This window comes from Mobula hypostoma, chromosome 4, assembly GCF_963921235.1.
Source record: "Mobula hypostoma chromosome 4, sMobHyp1.1, whole genome shotgun sequence".
Lineage (NCBI taxonomy): Eukaryota > Metazoa > Chordata > Chondrichthyes > Myliobatiformes > Myliobatidae > Mobula > Mobula hypostoma.
In genome coordinates, this window is record NC_086100.1 from 32709738 (window position 1) to 32732514 (window position 22777).

At 41.3% G+C, this 22777-nt stretch overlaps 1 protein-coding gene across 1 annotated transcript in view; it reads right to left on the reverse strand.

The window, feature by feature from the left end:
* The window catches only part of senp5 (SUMO specific peptidase 5), a 28241-nt gene extending 6079 nt beyond the window's left edge, over positions 1-22162 (reverse strand). Inside the window, exons 1-6 of the mRNA XM_063045538.1 lie at positions 22043-22162; positions 16315-17788; positions 12616-12721; positions 10199-10346; positions 9572-9619; positions 8528-8605 (exon numbers count right to left, since the gene is read on the reverse strand). Coding sequence (XP_062901608.1) covers positions 8528-8605; positions 9572-9619; positions 10199-10346; positions 12616-12721; positions 16315-17773 — 1839 coding nt within the window. The 5' untranslated portion in view covers positions 17774-17788; positions 22043-22162. The remainder of the gene's footprint in view (positions 1-8527; positions 8606-9571; positions 9620-10198; positions 10347-12615; positions 12722-16314; positions 17789-22042) is intronic.
* Positions 22163-22777: the final 615 nt, after the last annotated feature.

Genomic DNA, 22777 nt, shown 5'->3' on the forward strand with positions numbered 1-22777 from the left:
CTGCAGGCAGGAAGGATGTTCCCGCGGATGGGTGAGTCCAGAACCAGAGGCCACAGTTTAAGAATTAGGGGTAGGCCATTTAGAACGGAGTTGAGGAAAAACTTTTTCACCCAGAGAGTGGTGGATATATGGAATGCTTTGCCCCAGAAGGCTGTGGAGGCCAAGTCTCTGGATGCTTTCAAAAAAGAGATGGATAGAGCTCCTAAAGACAGTGGAATCAAAGGTTATGGGGATAAGACAGGAACTGGATACTGATAGTGGATGATCAGCCATGATCACAGTGAATGGCGGTGCTAGCTCGAAGGGCCGAATGGCCTACTCCTGCACCTACTGTCTATTGACCCAACGAGCACATGGTGCCCAATTGCATGTGAACAATTAACCTACTAACCCATGGGCCACTGGAAATGGGAGGAAACTCATGAAGGAGAATAGACAAATTCCATAGAGAGTGGGGAACTGAACCCAGATCACTGGTGGAACATTACTGTGTCACCCTTGATTTTTACTGATTACTTTTAATCCTTCTTCTAAATTTACTGTATGTTACATGGTTATAATTTGGTTGCTTATTGAATGTTAAGAAACATTACAATATCCATGTCCATAAGATACAGGAGCAAAATTAGGTTATTTTGGTCCAACGAATCCGGTCCGCCATTTTATCATGGCTGATCCCATTTTCTTCTCCTCCCTGTATTCCTTCATTCTCCGACCCATCAAGAATCTGTCAACCTCTGCCTTAAATATACGTAAAGACTTGGCCTCCACAGCTGACTGTGGCAAAGAATTCCACAGATTCACCTCTCTCTGGCTAAAAAAATTCCTCATTTCCATTCTAAAGGGACGCCCCTCTATTCTAAGGCTATGTCCACTGGTCTTATACTCTCCCACCATAGGAAACATCCTCTCCACATCCACTCAAGGCCTTTTACCATTTGATAGGTTTCAATGAGGCCACCCCTCATTCTTCTGCATGCTAGTGAATACAGGCCCAGAGCCATTAAACACTCTTCATTTGACAAGCCATTCAATCCTGGAATCATTTTCGGGAACCTCCTTTGAACCCTCTTCAGTTTCAGCACATCCTTCCTAAGCTAAGGGGCCCAAAACTGCTCACAATACACCAAGTGAGGCCTCAGCAGTGCTTTATAAAGTTTTAACAATACGTCCTTGCTTTTATATTCTAGTCCTCTTGAAATGAGGATACCACACTCAACCTGCAAATTAACCTTTAGGGAATCCTGTACAAGGACTTCCAAGTCCCTTTGCATCTCAGTTTTTTGCATTTTCTCTTCATTTAGAAAATAGTCAACCCTTTCATTTATTTAACCTTAAGTGCATGACCATACACTTCTCGATACCGTATTCCATCTGCCATTTCTTTGCCCATTCTCCTAACCGTCTAAATACTCTGCAGCCTCTACTTCCTCAAAACTACCTGACCCTCCGTCTATCTTCATACTGCCTACAAACTTTGCAACAAAGCCATCAATTCCATCATCCAAATCATTGACATATAACATAAAAAGAATTGGTTCCAATACAGACCCTGTAGAACACCACTAGTCACCTGCAGCCAGCCAGAAAAGGCTACCTTTATTCCCACTCTTTGCCTCCTGCCTGTCAGCCACTGCTTTAACCATGCTAGAATCTTCCCTTAATACCATGCGCTCGTAGCTTGGTAAGCAGCCTCATGTGTGGCACCTTGTCAAAGCCTTTCTGACAATCCAAGTACGCATCATCAACTCATTCTTCCTTTGTCTATCCTGCTTGTTATTTCTTCAAAGAATTCCACAGATTTTCAGGTAACGTTTTCCCTTGAGGAAACCATGCTGACTACGGCCTATTTCATCATGTGCTTTAAAGTACACTGAGACCTCATCCTTAATAATTGACTGCAACATCTTCCCAACCACTGAGGTAAGACTAACTGGCCTATAGTTTCCTTTCTTCTGCCTCTCTCCCTTCTTGAAGCGTGGAGCGACATTTGCAATTCTCCAGTCTTTCGGAACCATTCCAGAATTTAGTGATTGTTAAAAGATTAAGATTGATGCCTCCGCGATTTCTTCAGCCACCTCTTTCAGACCTCTGGGGTGTGCACCACTGGTCTATTATCAGAGTACGTACATGTCACCATATACAACCCTGAGATTCTTTTTCCTGCGGGCATACTTGGCAAATCTACAGAACAGTAACTGTAAACAGGATCAATGAACAACAAACTGTGAAAATGCAAATAGAAATAAATAATAAGAATAAAATAACAGGATAAAGAGTCCTTAAAGTGAGACCATCGGTTGTGGGAACACCAGAAATTGAATGAGTGTAGCTGTCTTGTTTTGTTCAACAGCCTGATGGTTGAGAGGTTCTTAAAGTTGATGGTGTGAGTTCTGAGGCAATTGTACCTTCTACCTGATGGCAGTAGCGAGAAAAGAGCATGGCCTGGGTTGTGAGAATCTTTGATGATGGATGCTGCTTTTCTATGGCAACGTTTCATGTAGATATGCTCAATGGTTGGGAGGGTTTTACCGTGATTTACTAGGCCGGATCCACTACCATTTGTAGGATTTTCCGCTCAAAGGCATTGGTGTTCCCATACCAGGCTATAATGCAGCCAGTCAGCATGCTTTCCACCACACATCAATAGAAGTTTGCTAAGGTTTTTGATGACATGCCAAATCTCTGCAGACTCCTGAGGAAGTAGAGGCTCTGCTGTTTATTTCTTTACAATTATATTTATATTATAGGTCCAGGACAGGTCCTCTGAGATAGTGACATCCAGGAATTTAAAGTTACCGACCCTCTCCACCTCTGATCCTCTGATGAGTACTGGCTCATGAACCTCTGGTTTCCCTCTCCTGAAATCTACAATCAGTTCCTTGGTCTTACTGACATTGAGTAAGAGGTTGTTGTTATTACACCACTCAGCCAAATTTTCAATCTCACTCCTGTATGCTGATTCATCAGAACCTTTCATACAGCCCACAACAGTGGTGTCTTCAGCAAACTTGTATATAGTGTTGGAGCTGTACTTGGCCACACAGTCATAGATTTAAAGGTTGTGGGATCTTACTGAGATCTTGAACACGGTAGTGTGAATGCTATGAAGTTGCCCAATTAGGTCGCACAACAAATGCATAAATCTATACTAATCTTACTTGTCGGTGGTCAGTTTTAATACAAGAGATTAGTTTGGGTGATATCTAATATCTAGGTGCCTGTGCAATGGCATTGGTGATACTGGCTGCACTTCATGCTTACTTAACCACTCTATCAAGCTGTGCAGCCGCTTTCAGGGTATTATGAAAGTGGACCCCATAGATCCCTATGCTCATTAACACTGTTCAGGATCTTGCCCTTAACAGTGTACTCTCTCTTTGCATTTGACCTACCAAGGTGTAATATTTCACATTTGACTGGATTAAACTCTATCAGACATTTCTTCATCAATATCTGCAACTGATCTATATCCTTCAAAGTTGCTGGTGAACACAGCAGGCCAGGCAGCATCTCTAGAAAGAGGTACAGTTGACGTTTCGGGCCGAGACCCTTCGTCAGGACTAACTGAAGGAAGAGCTAGTAAGAGATTTGAAAGTGGGAGGGGGAGGGGGAGATCCAAAATGATAGGAGAAGACACGAGGGGGAGCGATGGAGCCAAGAGCTGGACTGGTGATTAGCAAAATGAATATGAGAGGATCATGGGACAGGAGGCCCAGGGAGAAGGAAAAGGGGGAGGGGGTAAAAAAACCCAGAGGATGGGCAAGGGGTATAGTCAGAGGGACAGAGGGAGGAAAAAGGAGAGAGAGAGAAAGAATGTGTGTATATATAAATAAATAACAGATGGGTTAGGGGTACGAGGGGGAGGCGGGGCATTAGCGGAAGTTAGAGAAGTCAATGTTCATGCCATCAGGTTGGAGGCTACCCAGACAGAATATAAGGTGTTGTTCCTCCAACCTGAGTGTGGCTGCATCTTTACAGTAGAGGAGGCTGTGGATAGACACATCAGAATGGGAATGGGATGTGGAATTACACACATTCTTTCTCTCTCTCTCCTTTTTCTCCCTCTGACTATACCCCTTGCCCATCCTCTGGGTTTTTCCCCCTCCCCCTTTTCCTTCTCCCTGGGCCTCCTGTCCCATGATCCTCTCATATCCCTTTTGCCAATCACCTGTCCAGCTCTTGGCTCCATCCCTCCCCCTCCTGTCTTCTCCTACCATTTTGGATCTCCCCCTCCCCCTCCCACTTTCAAATCTCTTACTAGCTCTTGCTTCAGTTAGTCCTGACGAAGGGTCTTGGCCCGAAACGTCGACTGTACCTCTTCCTAGAGATGCTGCCTGGCCTGCTGCGTTCACCAGCAACTTTGATGTGTGTTGCTTGAATTTCCAGCATCTGCAGAGTTCTTCATGTTTGTGATCTGTATCCTGTTGTATTCTTTGCCAGTTTTTTATACTATCCACAACACCGTCAATCTTTGCATAATCTGCAAATTTACTAATCTATCCATCTACATTTTCATACAGGTCATTTATATACATGACAAACAACAGAGGTCTCAGTACAGACCCTGCCGAATGCCACTAATCACAGACCACCAGCTAGGAAAAGTCTCTTCAACCACTATCCTCTGTCTTCTATGAGCAAGCCAGTTCTGAATCCCAATGGACAAGTTACCATGGATCCCATGCATCTTAATCTTCTGGATGAGCTCTGAGGGACCTCATCAAACACCTTACTAAAAATCCATGTTCCCACAGAAAACCATGCTGGCTCTCCCAAATTAGGCCATGGTTTTCCAAATGCTCATAAATCCTATCCCTAAATATTCTCTCCAGTAACTTCTCTACCAATGACATGAGACTCATTGGTCTATAGTTTCCAGGATTATCACTGGTTCCCTTCTTGAATAATGGAACAACATTAGCTATTCACCAGTCTTCCGGGACCTTGCCTGTGGATAGAGAGGACATGAAGATGTCCTTTACCTCAGAGTACCCCAACATATCAATGTGCTCAAACTGATCTCCCTATCCTCCACATTCTTCTCCTTGGTAAATACTGATGTAAAGTACTCATTAAGGACCTCAACCACAACCTCTGCATCCAAGCAAATGTTTCCTCCTTTACCCTTGAGTGGTCATACCCTCTCCCTAGTTATCCGCTTGCTCTTGATGTATGTATTGAATGCCTTGGGATGCTCTTTAATCCTACTTGTCAAGGACTTTTCATGGTCCCTTCTGGCATTCTTGACTCCCTTCTTGAGTTCTTTTCTGCCGTCCTAATCTTTACATACTTTTCTTTTTTCTTCTCGACTAAATTTATCAGCTCTGTCAACATCCAAGGTTCTCTTACTTTGCCCTCCTTGTTCTTCCTTCCGACTGGAACATATCTGTCCTATCCTCTGTGCGGTTGGTTGTTAAACATCCTCTACATGTCACATGTGAACTTGCCCAAGAACAGCTGCTCCCGATTAACTCTCCCTAGCTCCTGTCAATGCTCCCTCTAATTTGTAAAGACTAGTGTGCGCAAAAATCCTGTGCTATGCAGTTTTTTTGCCCAATGACTACAATATGTGTACACTGAACAATTCCTTCACTAACAACCGTATAAATAAGCCAGTTCTAAGATCTGCAGACAAATCATCACAACCTCTACATTGTCAGCACTGTCCACATCAGAAACCGGAATAGGAAACATGATTGCGTACGATCGTGAAATATACTTATCATGCCAACAAGGTAGAGGGTGAAAACCTTTAGTGCTCAGTTTAAGTTCCTTTGTGTGCCAGTAGCAAAAGATCTGTGTGTATGCACACATGTATACCTCAGAGGGAACACTGGCTTCTGCCTATTGCTCTCATTTGCCCTGCTCCAATTTAATATTCTTAACACAAGATCCATACTTATCCTAATATATAGCTATCTTAAAACTTGTGACCCGGCTGGCGGCATAGTGGCATCAGCGTCGGACTTCGGGATGAAAGATCCTGGGTTCGAATCCAGCCACCTGGCTCCCCTGCACGCTTTCCATCCGTGCTGGGTTACGAGCTGGTGATCTCTTTGGAAACTCTCCCGGCAGAAGGCAATGGCAAACTACTGTACGCGATTCCCCACTACGTCAGAGAGACATGGAGGGAAATCGTCCGCTAACCGGAGAAACTCAGGCTGTGATGTACCTTTCCTTTCCTTAAAACTTGTAAGGAGTTGTGGTCTCTATTTCTCCACCTGTTTGTACAGGTGTGCGCTGCTTAACGTCCATTCGGACAACATCTGGTCACATATACGTCCGTAGTCCCGATCGGAAAACGTGACGTAGCGGACGTAACCAATCTCATGCATCGCGCGTCTCTTGAGTGTAGCAGCGTTATCTCTCTGTTTAATTTTCTTTTGAAAATATTACCGTAAAGTGCATCATGGCTTCCAAACGCAGGTTATTCGACCTGAAACTCTTCCAGTGGAACATTATGAGGAAGTTGAGAACAATGATGTGGATGATCCTGATCATCTTTGATAAACTGTGTGTGATGTAGGCTAAGAAAGTGTTTACATAAGTTTAAAAAGTGAAAAAAATTAAAAGGTTAAAATGAAATAAAAAATTATAGTGTGTATGTATGTATTATAGTGCACAATATACAGTTTTAGTGTAAGTTCTTGGCTATTTAGTCAATACAGGTACACTACAGTAGTCCATGTAGATTTTCTAAATATATAATATGGTGTTCGCACAACGTCCAAATCACATAACATCCGATTTCACAGAACGTATTGTGGACGTTAAGCGATGCATACTTGTATTAGGGAAGTTGAAGTTCCTCATGACAACCCGACAGTTTTGCATCTTTCCTTATCGAAATGAACTTAGTGGACAAACCTTCCATTATGTCCCCTTTAAGAGCAGCTGTGCTATTGTCCTTAATTAGAAGTGCAACTCCCCCACCTTTTTACCTGCTCTGTATCTTTTCTAAAACATCGAAACTGAGGGATATTATGCACCTATTCCTGTCCCTCTCTCAGCCAAGTCTCTGTAATGGCCACATCATCATAGTTCCATGTAGTGATCCATGCTTTAAGTTCATCACCTTTACCCATTAGCATTAAAATATCCATCCCTTTTATCTATTATTTTCCAACTGCTTGTTTTTACTGGCTTTGATATCTATCCCTCCTTCACCTCCATCCCTCCACTTTCTGACCTGGTTGCATTGGCTCCCCTCCCCCTTTGCCATACTAGTTTAAGCTCTTCTGAGTAGCACTCGCAAACCTCCTGGCAAGGATACTGGTTTCTCTTCAGTTTAGATGTAACCCATCCCTTGTGTACAGGTCATCCCTGCCCCAGAAATGGTTCAAATGATCCAAGAACCTGAAACCCTGCCCCCTGCACCAGTTCCTCAGCCATTCATTCATCTGTACAATCATCCTATTACTACTTCTGCATTAAGATACTACTTCCCATTTGCATGACCGGTTTCACTGTTTGGAATTTAGCATTATGGATCCTCATTGAAGTATGCCTTTAAATGAAATTGAAATACAACCAGTATCAGCAATGCAGTTACACAGGCACTTTGATATTAGATCTGGTCCATATTGTACATGCTTGACTTTATTAGTCGATGCATTCAGTTTAAAAGACAGGAAGTGATTTGCAGCTTTATAAAAGTCTAGTTAGGCTGCATCTGGAGTACTGAATACAGTTCTGGTTACCTCATTATGGGAAGGATGTCGAGACTTTGGAGAGTGTGCAGAGGAGGTTTACCACAGCGTTTCCTGGATTAGAAGCCAAGTGTCATAATGAGAGGTTGAACAAACTTGGGTTCTTTTCTCTGAAGCGGCTGAGGCTGAGGGGAAACCTGATAGGTGTTTATAAGATTATGAGAGGTATAGACAGACAATATCTTTTTCCAAGGGTTGAAATGTTTAATACCAGAGGGCATACATTTAAGGTGAGAGAGGTAATTTCAAAGGAGAGATGAGGGGCAAGTTGTTTTTTTTTACACAGAGTGGTGGGCGCCTGGAATGCACAGCCTGGGATGGTGGTAGAGGCAGAAACATTAGAGGCCTTCAGGAGATATTTAGATAAGCACATGAATGTGAGGAAAATGGATGGATATGACATTGTGGTTCAGTACAATATTATGGGCCAAAGGGCCTGTTCCTGTGCTGTACTGTTCTATGTACTATGTACAGTGGAAAAAGCGTCTGAAAATAAGTGACCCACACAAAATGCTGGAGGAACTCAGCAGGCCAAGTAGAACTATGGAAAAGAGTAAAGAGTCAACAGTTCGGGCCAAAGGGTCTCAACCCGAAACGTCGACTGTTTACTCTTTTCCATAGATGCTGCCTGGCCTGCTGAGTTCCTCCAGCATTTTGTGTGTCGCTTGGATTTCCAGCATCTGCAGATTTTTTCTTGTTTCTGAGAATAAGTGCTTTGTTTGAACGTATATTAAAACATCGATAGCTGCTGATTACAACATCTAGCACTATATACAACCACAGGATGCTGCCCAACCCTCTTCTTGGTGACGCACCTTTTTTGTCCACCTCTTAACTCCATTATATCCCTTAGTTTGAAGCTGTTTGTAAAAGAAACTATTGAAGAAGTGAACCTGAAAAAGACAAAGGTTAATGAGAAAACCTTCTTAGCTTATAATTACCATACCATGATCCAATTTTATAATCCCATCCTATCCACTTTCTTCTCCTTCCCATTCAAGACATCAATAACTGTGAACCACACTATAAACATCTATATTTGTAAACAATATAAGAGGCTACTTTGGTTCATGAGTGCATTCTAGTTCACAAAGTAATCCAATTTGCTTATTCAAAATCTCCCTCTTCACAACAGGTTCTACTGTACACCTACATGCTTCAAGACAATTTACAATGACCTTTCAACCTTTTACCTCACACTTCTTTGGGAACACCCAGAGAAACCCAGTGCTTACAGCCAGACCTTGCAAGCACCACACTGGAGGTCAGACCTTGGTCATTGGATCTGTGAAACAGCAGTTCAACTGGTTGTGCCACTGAAAATGTCCATTCTGCATGAGTATTAGTGCCTTGATTGCATTGCAACAGAGATCAACACTGTTCACTTAGAAAGTTCACATGTACAATGTTGGATAGTGATCAAGAGCAGCAGGGAACCCTAGTTAAATCTATCTGTTTCAAAATAATCAATACAGGTAAATAACTCGCTGTGTTTAAAAACAGAAATAACTGGAATCCCTCATCAGGTTAAGTAGCATATGAAGAATGCAGAACAGGGTTAATATTTTCAGGTTGAAGACCCAAAGGGTCTCATTCTCCAGATGCTGTCCAAATTTTCTGGTTTTTTATTTCAGATTTCCAGTATATGCAGTTTTTTCTTTTTGATTTCCACTTAACCCTTAAGAAGGCAACCTACTTCTAACGCATTACTGGCATCCTTTAAGGAGCATATGGAAATTCACTTAATCTCATAAATCTGAAATATATGAACAACCATGTTTAGTAAAGCATGAGATCACCTCAAAACTATAATAAAGCAATTTAAACTAAAAGTCACCCTTTTGTTGTCCTTATCTTACCTTATCTGGCACAGCATCCATGATCAATTCTCCATACATGTTTATTACCTGCGAGATAATAAATAACACTATGTTTTATTAAAGTTCAATAAGTTGCCTTTTATAAAATGTGACATGGATGTTGCTGGAAAAGCTGATGCTTATCATTCACCTGTAAATACCAATGAAATGAATGTTTCCAGAGGGTGGTAAGAGTCAACACTTCAAATAGTTCAGTGGGTGTAGAATCATATTTGAGACACGCAGGGTCAAAATGCTTGATTTCCTTCCCTGAAGATCATCAGTGAATCAGACGGACTTTTACAACAACGCAGTGATTACACTGTTACCATCACTAACACCAGCTTTCACTCCAGATTTATTTAATGACTTGAATTTCAATTTCACAGCGGCTGTGGTACCTAAATTGTTTGACATCAAATAGCCAGAACAATCATTCAGTAATATAGCATGGAAATTGAGTTAGGATGTTGATTATGGCAACCTGGAAGAATGTAAACTTCCTTTAGTCTAAGATGCAGCTCTGATTTACTTAACCATCAATAAATTAAGTTCATAGTTTGTGAGATACATTTGCTGCTTATAGATCAATAACAGATAAAAATCACTTTCATATTCTTCTCTGACCTGATCGTTCAGCCAGTTTTCTCCATAAAGTGTGGCAAGGTCGTCCAAGGTCAAAACGTGCTTGTTGTAAACCACTTGAAAACTGGAGACAGGTTTATTCACTTGTGCTTTCTGGTACTTTCGGATTTCCATCTTGATGAAGACCTTCCTGCAGAAGGTGTAACAAAATTATATATTTTGAATGCACAGTACCGTCGATGCTAGAATCTTAAAACTAAACTAAGTTTTGGAAACATCCAGCAAGTCAGACAGAAAATCTGGAGAAATAATGAGATTGTTTTTGTAAGTGAATAACCTTTCATGAGAGCTATGATGGAACATACTGACCTGTAACATCCATAGATTCTGTCCAAACTCCTGATTATTTCCAGCCATTTTTCAGGAAGTTCCAACAATTTAGTATTTATTATGTACTACAGCCAGCATGTCAGTTTCCAAGACATTTTGATATCATCCTTAATAGTTATACTGTTTAGTAAAAGTCTTATACTAGACTTGCTTGAAGTTTACAAAAAAAAATTATGTGGTGTTGTTTCTGGTCAATTTTTTCCCCTGATCTCCTAAAGCATTGAGCTTCATTTCATAGACTCAGCTCTCCAATCAGGTAAAAATGGTCATTTGTGAGATGGAAATATAGACTTTGAAAGCTGTATCTATATCTATGGACTTCACTGCTCAGCTTCAGTCAGCTATTTTAAAACTGAAACAATGTGTGGGTGGAAAAAAGTTGAAGTATGGGAAGAATTGTGCATTAACTGTACTTGGTGTTGCAGTTATCTGCATAATGGCTATTAAGTAATTTTCATTATCTGTAAAGATGTAATAGAACACAAGTCTTAATCCTCATTTTGCTGTTTCAGAAATATGTTTTTGTTGGTTATTACAATAGTTGTGATCAGTTACTCTCACATACAAATCAGAATGCAAGATCTAACAGCTCTAACATATGGTCCAACAATGGTTTGGATAGTTTGCAGAAACCTGACAGGTAAAAGGAAGAGGCAAGGCCCAATAAATTGAAAAGAGGATTAGGTGAAAGAAAACGAGACAATAAATAGCATCATATAACATAAGCAACACATTCTGTGCATTTGTTCACTTTGAGGTAACTAGTGGCCGGGTACCAGGAACAACTTCTTTGTTGTGCCACTGAGTACAATGTGCACATTTAGGCACTAAACAGCATTCACATGAGTTTCATTACCTTCATTAGTCCTCTATCTGATGTATGTCCAGCCAAGCTGAGTCACACTGATATTGAACCACAGAGCTTCTGACATAATTTCTTTATGAATACTCTAAAAAAAAATGCAATGGCCTGAATTTTTTTCAGAGCTGCTCAGACCTTACCTTGAGCAGATTATTCCAGGGAGAACTTGCTCAACAAGAACTGACTAGCAGGACCCCCTGATTGTAACTCTTATAGAAATGTTTTGACAGATAATAAAGCAACATCACCGAGCTTAACTGGCTATTAAAAATATGTATGTTTGCAAATTCTCTTACATTCACAAACTTCACTAAGTAAATATTCAAAAACTTAAAATAATGTACAACATAAAGAAATGGCAGACACAGTTTAATCCAGCCAAATATGAAGTGTTGCATTTTGTGAGATCAAATGCAAATGGACGGTACACCATTAGGGATAGGACCCTTGACTGTCAACGTACAGGGTGATCTTGGGTGCATAGATAGAGCAGACGGCCAATTTGATTTCCCCAGGGTTCAAATGTCTAAAACTGGAAGTGAAGTGGGTAAATTCAAAGATGATGTGTAAGGCAAGTTTGATTTTTTACATAGAGTGTTGGGTGCCTGGAATGAACTGCCAGAGGTAGTAGTGAAGGCAAATATGATCAAGGCATTTAAGAGGCTCTTAGATAATTACTTGAATATGGAGAGAATGGAAGAATATGGACAATGTGCACGCAGCAAGGATTAGTTTAGTTAGGCATTTAACCAATGTCATGTGCAAAAATGTGTTTAAATAGGAACTATGTTTAAATTTAAAAATTGAATAGATGAATGAATCCATCCAGTACAAAACAAAAACATAAATTACCTGAAACTTACTCTTGTTCTTTACAAAACTTCCTCTCCATTGTAATAGATAGATTCACTGAACACATCTAGTACAGTTTGCGCTGGCAATTTTCTCAGCATAATTGCTGGAAAGGTTCACACTTTACTGTGGGACTACAGTCAATTGGACATGTGCATAAATTTCAGATGTGTATATTTGTTTACACTTTTGCAGGACTGTTAACTGTTCTCACAGTTGCTGAGCTAAATGGAGGCAGCTCTACATGGAACTTATAGCTTTTCTGCATATATATCAGGCCATGGCGCATCTGAAGTATTCAAGGGAAGCACAAAATCAATCTTTTCAGAGAGTCAACAGGAGATGATTGACATACCTATCACGGAAATCCTGATGAAAGATCTGTTCTAGCTTCATCAGAACATCTCTCTCGGTAAGTGGAATAAGGCTACCATATTTTCTCAAAAATTCATCCAGGAAAGCTAGAAAACAAAGAAAATTATGATGGGAATTTTGCATACCTAATATTATTCCTGATTATAAGTGATTGCTTGCTAAAATAGCCTGTTCAAGCTTTGCCAGTTGGGCTGAGTGCTTCCAGACAGTATTTATTCCTGTACAATGCAATATGTATTATCTCATCTAAACAGTAAAAGTACCAATAGTCTAATATAGCCAAGCCATTAAAATGTGATTAGATGTCTCCCAGAAGACAAACCTTCTGATAATAAGAATAAACATTTTCAAAATATACAACAGCGGCAGAGGAAGATTTCTGGGACATAAAAAAATAATGATTTACCATTTAAACAAACAGAAAACTTATATTACCTTTTTCTCATAGCAATATTCTGATTAATTCTGAACACATTTAAACATATTTCAGGAAGCAATCAAGGAAGGTTCACAGAACATTTTAGTTTCAAACTGCAAGGTTTCAATGACTTCATCATTAGAAATCTCATTGATCATAAAGGTCCACCCTTAACTAATACAAGCCCAGTCCACCTTGAATTGACTGTAGTCCCCTTGGCTAAGAAAGCAGTAAAGTACAAGTGGAGTATGAAGGGAAGAAGTTAGAGGAAGGAATGTTGAAAATAAATTCAACACATTTTTCTTTTTTGATCACCATTCAACAAGTAAACTTATTTTTAGTATCTTGGTAATCAAGCCCCCTCACTAACACTAATGAGCAAAGGTCATACATGAAGTTTGGCCATTTTAGCAATGGGAACGACCTCTTTGGTCAAGATAAGAGGAAAGTGGAGAAACAACCCGAAGTTCAAATATCAGATGATTATTCAGATTTTCATCTTCATTATTTATTGTCTTAGATGGATGAAGGGCAATACCATTAGGAATTGCCTTTTCATAAAAATAACCAGTTTTCAGTGGAGAACTAAGGTTTTGCTCCACAATGTCTGCACACTTTGTGGACAGAATGCCCAGAGACCAGGCTACATGGGTCAACTCAAAGATTTCAAATATCCAAAATGGCTGTCAATTTAGAGTGGCCAAATAGCTGGCGACACAGTAGATTCCAAAACGTTTCACATTCCATGTCTTTGCACTTCACATTTTAACCATTCTCATGACATTTAAGAAACATCTGGATGTGCACTTGAATCATTAAGGTGTGACAGGCAAGAGACCAAGCACCTGTCAATGCAATTAGTCTACATAGTGTTTGACAGTTGGCAGAGATATTGGGACCAAGGGCATACTTCTATATGAGTCTGTGACTCTATATATTGAACAGCAGCTACCGGCAGTACAAAAAAATCAAGAGTTGCAGATACTGAAAATGTTGGGAATACTCAGGTCAGGCAGGACGTGTGTAAAGAGAAACAGTTATCATTTTGGGTCTGTACTGACTTGAAATGATAATGGATTTCATCTTTCCAGATACTGCCTGACCAGCTGAGTGTTTCCAGCACTTATATACAATAATTTACACAGTTGGACAGGATAGATAATTTTATATGCCCCTTTTCTACATATTTGAAATGTTTTTGTTTAAACATTTTCTTCATAAAAAGGAAATCAAGAATAGTTCATATAAAACTAACAAAGAACATGAAAAGTTGGAGTCCACACAACAAGGTTAAAGGACAGTTAATTCCGTTCAACCATTTTTTCTGGAACCAACTGGTAAATCCTTAATCACTGCAGTTTAGCAACACTATGACCACTTCAATCACTTTGCACTAAAATTGACATCTTTTTGTTCATTAAATTATTTTATGTTCATTATTGTAAAAATGTTGTATATTTTGTTTTTATTGTGTCTATTTTTTATATGATGCTATGTGCCTATGGTGCTGTTTCAAGTAAGCTTTTCATTGTAAATGTACATTGAAACAGTTGTGCATATGACAATAAGCTCGAATTCAACATAGTAATGTCTCCAATCCCACAGCTGTGAGAAATCAACTGGATTTAAAAGCAGAAGTATCATGACGACTTTGGTTGGTGAAGTATGACTCAGCAACACTTTTCTAAATACGACAAAATGTGAGGGAAGAACAGGGGCCTGTTTTCCTGTTGTTTTGTTGCTTGTTGTATCCTTCGTTGTTCAGCTGACCTTTGTTGGCTATGTTGGCACCAGAATGTGTGGCCAGACTCGTGGGCTGCCCCCAATACGTCCTTGGTTGTTAACACAAATGACACATTTCACTGGATGTATTGATATACACATGATAAATAAACTTTAATCTTGAATCCTTTTATAACTCCCGCTCACTTCCCTGGGGTTTCCTAAAACACTTTGCTAGACTAAGGATAATTCAGTTCTGCCACAAACTAATTTAACTCTGTCAACTCTATCTATTATTTGAACCAACTACAAAAAGTGGAAAAGGCTGGGTAGGCTGGGTGGGCATGGTGGAGGGTGCGGGTGGTTGTTAACTGGTCATAGAATCAAGCAGCATAGAAACAAACCCTACTATCAAGCAATCACTTAAACAAATCCCCATGGCATTTAACTTTCTCTAACATTAGGACAACTAACATTTGAAAGCTTTGCTTAGTTGCTCATTTAAAAGCAAGAGAGCAGCAACCTCCAATATACTGTATCTCTGTTACAAACAGAAAGTGGCTAAAGGTGCACCCGCTTACAATGATACACTTAAGTGATGCACTAGTAGTAGTAGGATTGTACCATGGGACAGATCTCTTAGTTCAGGTAAGAAACCCCAGGTGTTTGTGAGAAGAATTCTGAACACTCTATCAGTCTTTTTGATTTTGGTGCTTACGTCAATGTTGGGAGGGTCTACCAAGTTCATTGAGTTTCTATGTCGCTATTACGGTCTGCAGCAGTACCTTGCTTAACCATTTCAGAGGGAATTTTAAGAGCTAATAATATTGCTAGGTTTTCAATCACATATTGCCAGGAGGTAGATCTCCTCCCATGAAGGACTTCGGTGAAGCAGATGAGCTTCTTGTGGCCATCATTGCTAGTTTACCCCCCTTAAATTTCAGGTACATTGCAATTTAAATTCCACGCATGCCAGGGGTAGATTTGACCTCTGCTCTCTAGATTGTGAATGTGGTACTTCAAAAATTTAATCACTGTGCCATCAACACTCCATCTCTAGATGGTACTCTGTACCACCTACAAAGTCTATTGTCATTGCTCATGCAAGTCAGAGACATTAGCTTCCAAAACCAAATCTTCTATTGTCAAAAAAGATAAAAGTTTCAGGTACACAGGATCAGCACAAATTATGTTCCCCTACAAGCTGTATACTATGCTGGCTCTGAAATCTATTACAGCTCCTTCATTTGTCACTGGGTCTAAACACTAGAACTCCCTTAACAATGCAAGAATAGCTTCACAAGGACTGCAGAGGTTCAAGGTGAAAACTCACCACAACTTTCTTTAGGACAATTAGAAATAGGCAGTGAGTGCTCACCTTGCCAAGCAACACCCATATTCCCCCCCCCCCAAAAGTGGGGTAAGAACATTGCAGTTTTCAGAACAGCCCAACATTGATGATTGAACTCTACTCTGTAATTACAGAACAGGGTATAATGATAGGACAAAAAATAATTTTTCTTAAACCAGAAACTGTACCATGAATACAGGATATTAATTGTTCACTGGCAACAGAACAGGCCCGAGATTCATTCTCCTTCCCTTTCTCAGTTTGACCACGTGCTGGCTGCTCAGTCCTCACTAATGCATGGCCAGAATGTTCCTCTGAAGATCTATAGTAAATATGGTCCAGCAGCTGCGGCTGAAGCACTGGACATGGCTCATCACTTTGACAACATACAGACTTGCCAGTTTCAGTCACAGGAACGCTGGTGTGATTGCATGAGAGTGGAGCAGAGTCCGTTACAGCATTGATGGCCTGCATCTCCCCGTCACAGACTGGGGCTGGAGTTAAAGATCTTCCCTGTGAGGCAGCAAATGAGTGGTGTGATCCATCAAGCTTTGGCCACCTATCGGGGACCATGAGTTGATTGACACAAGCACGAGGGCCTGACCGAGAACACGCTACTTCTGAGTTTTCATTGGTCATTTGATTAACTGAATGAGCAAAATGAGGCATTTGAGTTTGCAAAACATCCATCCCTTCATCAAGGGCCATTTTTGAAACTTCACAGCAATTAGTCAGGCACGAATTCTTAACTTGCTTTACATTTTCCGACGGACCACTACTCTGAACTGAAGAAAAGTTCATGTTCTGGTTGGATTCCTTGCCTTTGGCAGTTGATTTTGAAGAAATATCACATGCCATTTTATCCAAATGTTGGCCAGTCCTTTTACGATTTACATAGACACTACCTGAACACTGTGTCTGTCTTAGCTTCTCTTTTCTCAAAGTGGCAGCTCTTCTCCGCCTGTTTTTACAATTAAATATTCTACAATGAAAACTAAAGAGAGAGGAAGGTTTCCTACAGAGCAGGGAGATTTTGTGCCCTTTCAGCTGCCGTTTTGTCTTACGAGGTACATTAACGGAAACAAAATCTCTTCCCACTTGTAAGTCTATTTTTTTATATCCATTTGATAGCTTTTGGTTTGTAATATTGTCCAGAAGCCCACTATTTTTCCTTTGTGAGGACTTGGGGAAAGTAAGTGGATCAGTTTTGTTTTTTGATTCAGGTTTACCATATAAAACGGTTGATTTAAAGTCAGTGTCTGGAGCTACAGTACTGCTGTTCCAACCTTCACTCCCATTACCCTCCACTTCCTCATGGGATGCCAAAGATTCTGGTTTACGTGCCTTCTCGGCTGACACGTCATTGACTCCCAGCAACGACTTTTCTTTTAATGTCACGCTTGTGCATTCAACGTGTTCTGGAGACCCACACTGCTGACAATCTGGAAGGTCCTTCCTGAGCACAGACTTGGCCCTTCTTTTCCTGATTGACAACCATAAGCGTTGCTTCTGCTGATAATAAAGCTGTCTTTGCAAGCACAACGAGCCTTCTAATCGGTTCCATTTGCTGTGATGGGACCTCAGTTGTTGTCTAAGATTTGCTTTGAAGTATCTTTTACAGCATTTGCTATTGCTGTGCTCCTTCATACTCTGATAGTTTGCCTGTGGAGACATTGTAAAAAAGGCTTTAATATAAATACAGCATCAATTTCTTCAATTTTAGGAAGGAAATGGTGATCATAAGCTTCTTTCCCCCAAGAGACAGATAATCAGCCCAAATGGAGTTGAAATCATCTCCCTTAATTGGTTTTGTGGATCCGACATATCTCACCGTAACCCAAAACTTCTTCACAGAGAGTGGTGAATCTGTGGAATTCTCTGCCACAGCAAACTGTTGAGGCCAGTTCATTGGCTATGTTTAAGAGGGAGTTAGATATGGCCCTTGTGGCTACAGGGGTCAGAGGGTATGGAGGGAAGGCTGGGGTGGGGTTCTGAGTTGGATGATCAGCCATGATCATAATAAATGGCGGTGCAGGCTCGAAGGGCCGAATGGCCTACTCCTGCACCTATTTTCTATGTTTCTATGCTTCTATTAGTAATACGGTCCATGGACAATTCTGTGAACAAACACCATCAATATCAGACAAACATGATGGGTTTACTCATTGGTTTATGAAAGGTCTTTGGAGATCTTAGATTTTAGAAGTAAATTTAGTGAAATTTCACTAAATTTCTCATTTAGCTGCTTCTCTCCCTATTTGTACATTCCATTGATAATTCACAATGTTCTTTATCCCACAGAACAAGCAGAGGGAAAAATAGTACCCTGCTCTAATTGGGAAAATTTGACCAGTAGTTTAACAATGTGCTAAACTACCCACCAATTATTTAAAAAATCCCTTTGTGCAGCATGGGTGACAACTATTACCACCTATAATTCCCCATGAGGGACACTGAACTACTTTTGTGAACCTTCTGCTGATAATATTGCTGGATAGAAAATCCCAGAATGAAGGAACAGCAACATTTTTCCATAGCAGAAAAGCGTACATTTTGGAAGGAATCAGCACGTAAGAGAATTCCTGTGCCCTTAGTAATAGCAATTATTGGTTTGCGAGGCACTGTCAGATAAGTAACTGAAGTGCATTTTCTGGCAGTGTGATCATGCTATATAGATAGAAGATGAAATTAATGTTTGAAATGGGGAATGGCTGCCAATTAAACTGTAATGTACAATCTAGAAGTCTGGGTAAAAAAAAAATGCTCAGTGCAAATGAACGCTGTGAACTTAAGGCCTTTCATATTTCTGAATTTCCCAAATACTTCATTGAAGTTCAGTCATTGGGAAAACAGCAGCCATTTGCATATACATATCCGTAACTGTGGTAATCTGCTTTAGTAATGTTCACCCAAGGCCATGGAACACAAAAGGGCTGATAGAGCCCTTTTTAGGAGACTTAGCTTAGAGAGTGTGTATGCGTGCATTTGTTTGCGTGGTGGGGATCAGGGTTGGTCAGTGGTGGCGTACAAAACTCTTCACTTTCTAGTCAAACATTAGTAGGTACAAAGTGAAACTCGCTGCACTCAGCCTCAACCCAAGAACACAGCCCGACTTTCCCCTTCCCAAGTGTTATAGATAATTAACTCAGACTAGTAGTAGTACTGTACTGAAAGATCATGTCCACGAGGAACTCGACTGAAACTCTCCAGACTTATCACACACAGGTCCCATAATGGACAGAGCGGACATTTTCATTCTGCCAATTTTCACAAGGAACCCATGCCCCGGACGAGAGTAACAGTACATCAACTTCAATAAGGAGATGGGAACCTTGATTACACTAACATAATACTTAACCCAACTGCCCCCCTTTAAGTTTAAAATCAGCTCGAAAGATTTGAACATCATTCACTGCACATTAGGTGCCCCATGAACTAAGTTTAGGTGATTTCAGGGGGTCATTGGGTTAGAACCAAATGCAAGGTTATGGATCTATAATTCCAGACAGACTAGGGTATGGATAGCATGTATCCGTCAGGGATAGGCAGCATTCTGCAAGGGACATTAGTGAATTGGAGGGGTTTTCACAAGAATCCAGCAATTTTATGGCCATCATTTTTTTAAAAATCAGAAATACTTAAATTTCCCAGCTGCAGTAGGGTTGGAGGGAAGATTCCAACTTGTGTCTCTAAATCATTGGTGCAGGCTTCCAAACATCAGCAACACACACAACACGCTGGAGGAACTCAGCAGGTCGGGCAGCATCCGTGGAAAATAACAGTCAACAAACAGACCAATGAGACCCTTGGTCTCGGCCCGAAACGTTGACTGTTCATTTCCACGGATACTGCCCGACTGCTGAGTTCCTCCAGCGTGTTGCTTTGACCCCAGCATCTGCAGAGAATTTTGTGTTTACAAACATCAGCAATTTAGCTAATATACATGATCCTAAACATCAGGAACTCAGCCATCATATTACAGGACCCCTATAATTTCTATGAAAGAAAGGCACAAATTCTCCGTTGGAACAGCTGCACGTTTAAGACTAATTACACGAAGATCAATCACACCACTGAAAAGGCGGAAATTGTAAAATCAAGATGAGTGTGAATGGCTAATTTTCTGAAAACTTACTGTACTTAGTAAGTCAAAAGGCAAGGGAAACATCCATTCAGAAACATTAAAAGTCACAACTTAAGGGACAAAAAAAAACCTCATTAGAAAAGAGCCAATGCATTTGACTATGAAAACTTTTACCTACGAAAATAATAAAAGGTCTTAGCAGCAAGTTTCATTTTAAAATGTTCTATAATGCATTTGAGACAAGAAAGGACAAACCCAGCAAGCCAACTACATCTTAAATTTTGGAAACAAATGTTATAGCTGTTTGGATGACAAAACAAGATCTCATTTACTGCTAAACACAAATCATTCTCAAATTCAACTAAAGTAGTAATTACATATCCATGATATGACATTACACATTTCATTCTATATGAAATGGAGATCCATATATACGATCCTTTGTTTACATTGCACCATTCAAAGACGACCAAGTTATTCAAAATAACACACTGTAAAGATTATTTAGTCATAGTTACTGTATTTCTTTTATTTAAAAACTCAAGTGAATCAGAATCAGGTTTAATATCACTGGCATACGTCATGAAATCTGTTGTTTTGCAGCAGGAGTACATTATTATTGAAGTCCTGATTTTTAAGAGCTGATTACAATTGTTAAAGATCACCAATGAAAAAAAAATTCTAATTTGAAACAAAGCTCACTATGGTTTTCCAGCAATCTCAGTATTGCAGCAGACACCGCTACCTGTGCCCAGACCCTGGGCAGTGCCAGTCCCATCGCACCTGATCGACAGGAGGTACTTACTCCATCACTGAACCTGGATCCCTAGCAATGCTTCTTCTCGCCCCTCTACACCCAGATCCTCAAGCAGCACCTGCCACCTTCTGCAACACACACAAAATAATGGAGGAAGTCCAGTGGGGCAGCATCTATGGAGGGTAATAAATAGCCAACAATTCAGGCCAGAAGGGTCTCAGACAGAAAAGTTGACTGTTTATTCCTCCCAGCTGCTCTCTGACTTCCTCCAGCATTTTGTGTACACTGCGCAGGATTCCCAGCATCTGCACAATCTCATGTTAATGATCTGCCACATTCTACACAGTCACCAGGCAATGACCAAAACCTCTATACCCAATCCTCAGGCAGTACCTGCCAGCCTGTGCCCAATCCTTAGAATGCCTGCTGTCACTGATTCCCCCCAACCTGCACTCAACCTCCCGGCAGTGCCCCTGCCCCCAACCTGTACCCAACCCCTGGCAGTCCTGCTGCCCATAACCTGCACCCAAGCCCCAGGCAGTGCCCCTGCCCACAACTTGCATCCAGTTCACTGGCAGTGCCCCTGTCCGCAACCTGCACCCAAGCCCCAGGCAGTGCCCCTGCCCGCAACCTGTACCTAATCCCCAGGCAGTGTCTCTGCCCATAACCTGTACCTAATCCCCAGGCAGTGTCTCTGCCCATAACCTGTACCTAATCCCCGGGCAGTACCTCTGCCCATAACCTGTACCTAATCCCCGGGCAGTGCTCCTGCCCATAACCTGTACCTAAGGTAGTGCCCCTGCCTGCAACCTGCACCCAAGCCACAGGCAGTGCCCCTGCCCATAATCTCTAGGAAAGGCCATCTCCTCCTGTATCCGGCACCCTGGGCGGTGGATGAGGGGCTCCCTGTACAGGACAGCTACCATCTCCCTCACCCCTGGGCCCTCAATGCATCATCCACCCGCGGGCTAGCTCCCCAGCGCCATATAGCGGACGCGGAATCCCCACTCAAAGGCCAATGCAGTTTGATTTTCAAAGGCGGGACTGAAGCCATTCCTCCGGGTGCTGCGGATACCTGAGCGCCGCCGCTACTCCTGCCACCACGGACGCCGATCCCGGGTGACCGCCATGTGTCGAGCCGCCTGCGCTCTCCAGCCCACCGCCCGGCACGCGCACGCGCGCGCGCGCACGCACGTGTTCAGCATCGCCCCACCCCCAGGCTCGCGGCGCGCCATTCACTCGTCATCGGTCTGAGCAACAGCGCACGAGGCGGCGCGAAGTGTTGGGTTGTTTCATGTGGAATATGGTTCTTTTGTGGTTTACTTAAGCCTTCGAGTAAAGATCAAGATGAGGGTTGATTGTATATCAGTGGTACAGATCGTTGAGCAAGGCAGATATTATGGTGTCTTGCATATCTATACAGATGTTTCAAAAGATCCAGTGACAGGTCATTCTGTTTTTGTTTATATTCCAAAGTTTAAGGTAATTATTAAGAAAAGATTATCAGACGAAGCATCAGTATTAACGTTTGAGAAGAACATTGGAATGGATCTTATGTGCTTCTGTGCTCTAATTCGTTCTCGGTTTTGATACCATTAATAAACAGGTACTTAAAATTATAGGTCAGACATTGGAGAACATCAGCAAGGTCTTGGCTTATGTATCCATTTCTTATGGGTCCCTGTCCATGTTGGGCTTGAAGGAACTTAGCTGGCAGACCTTCGAGCCAAGCAATCATTAAAAATTAAGGATGTAAATGTTGTGGTGCCTTTCCATAACGTGGAGGTGAAATCCATAATTTATAAAAGCA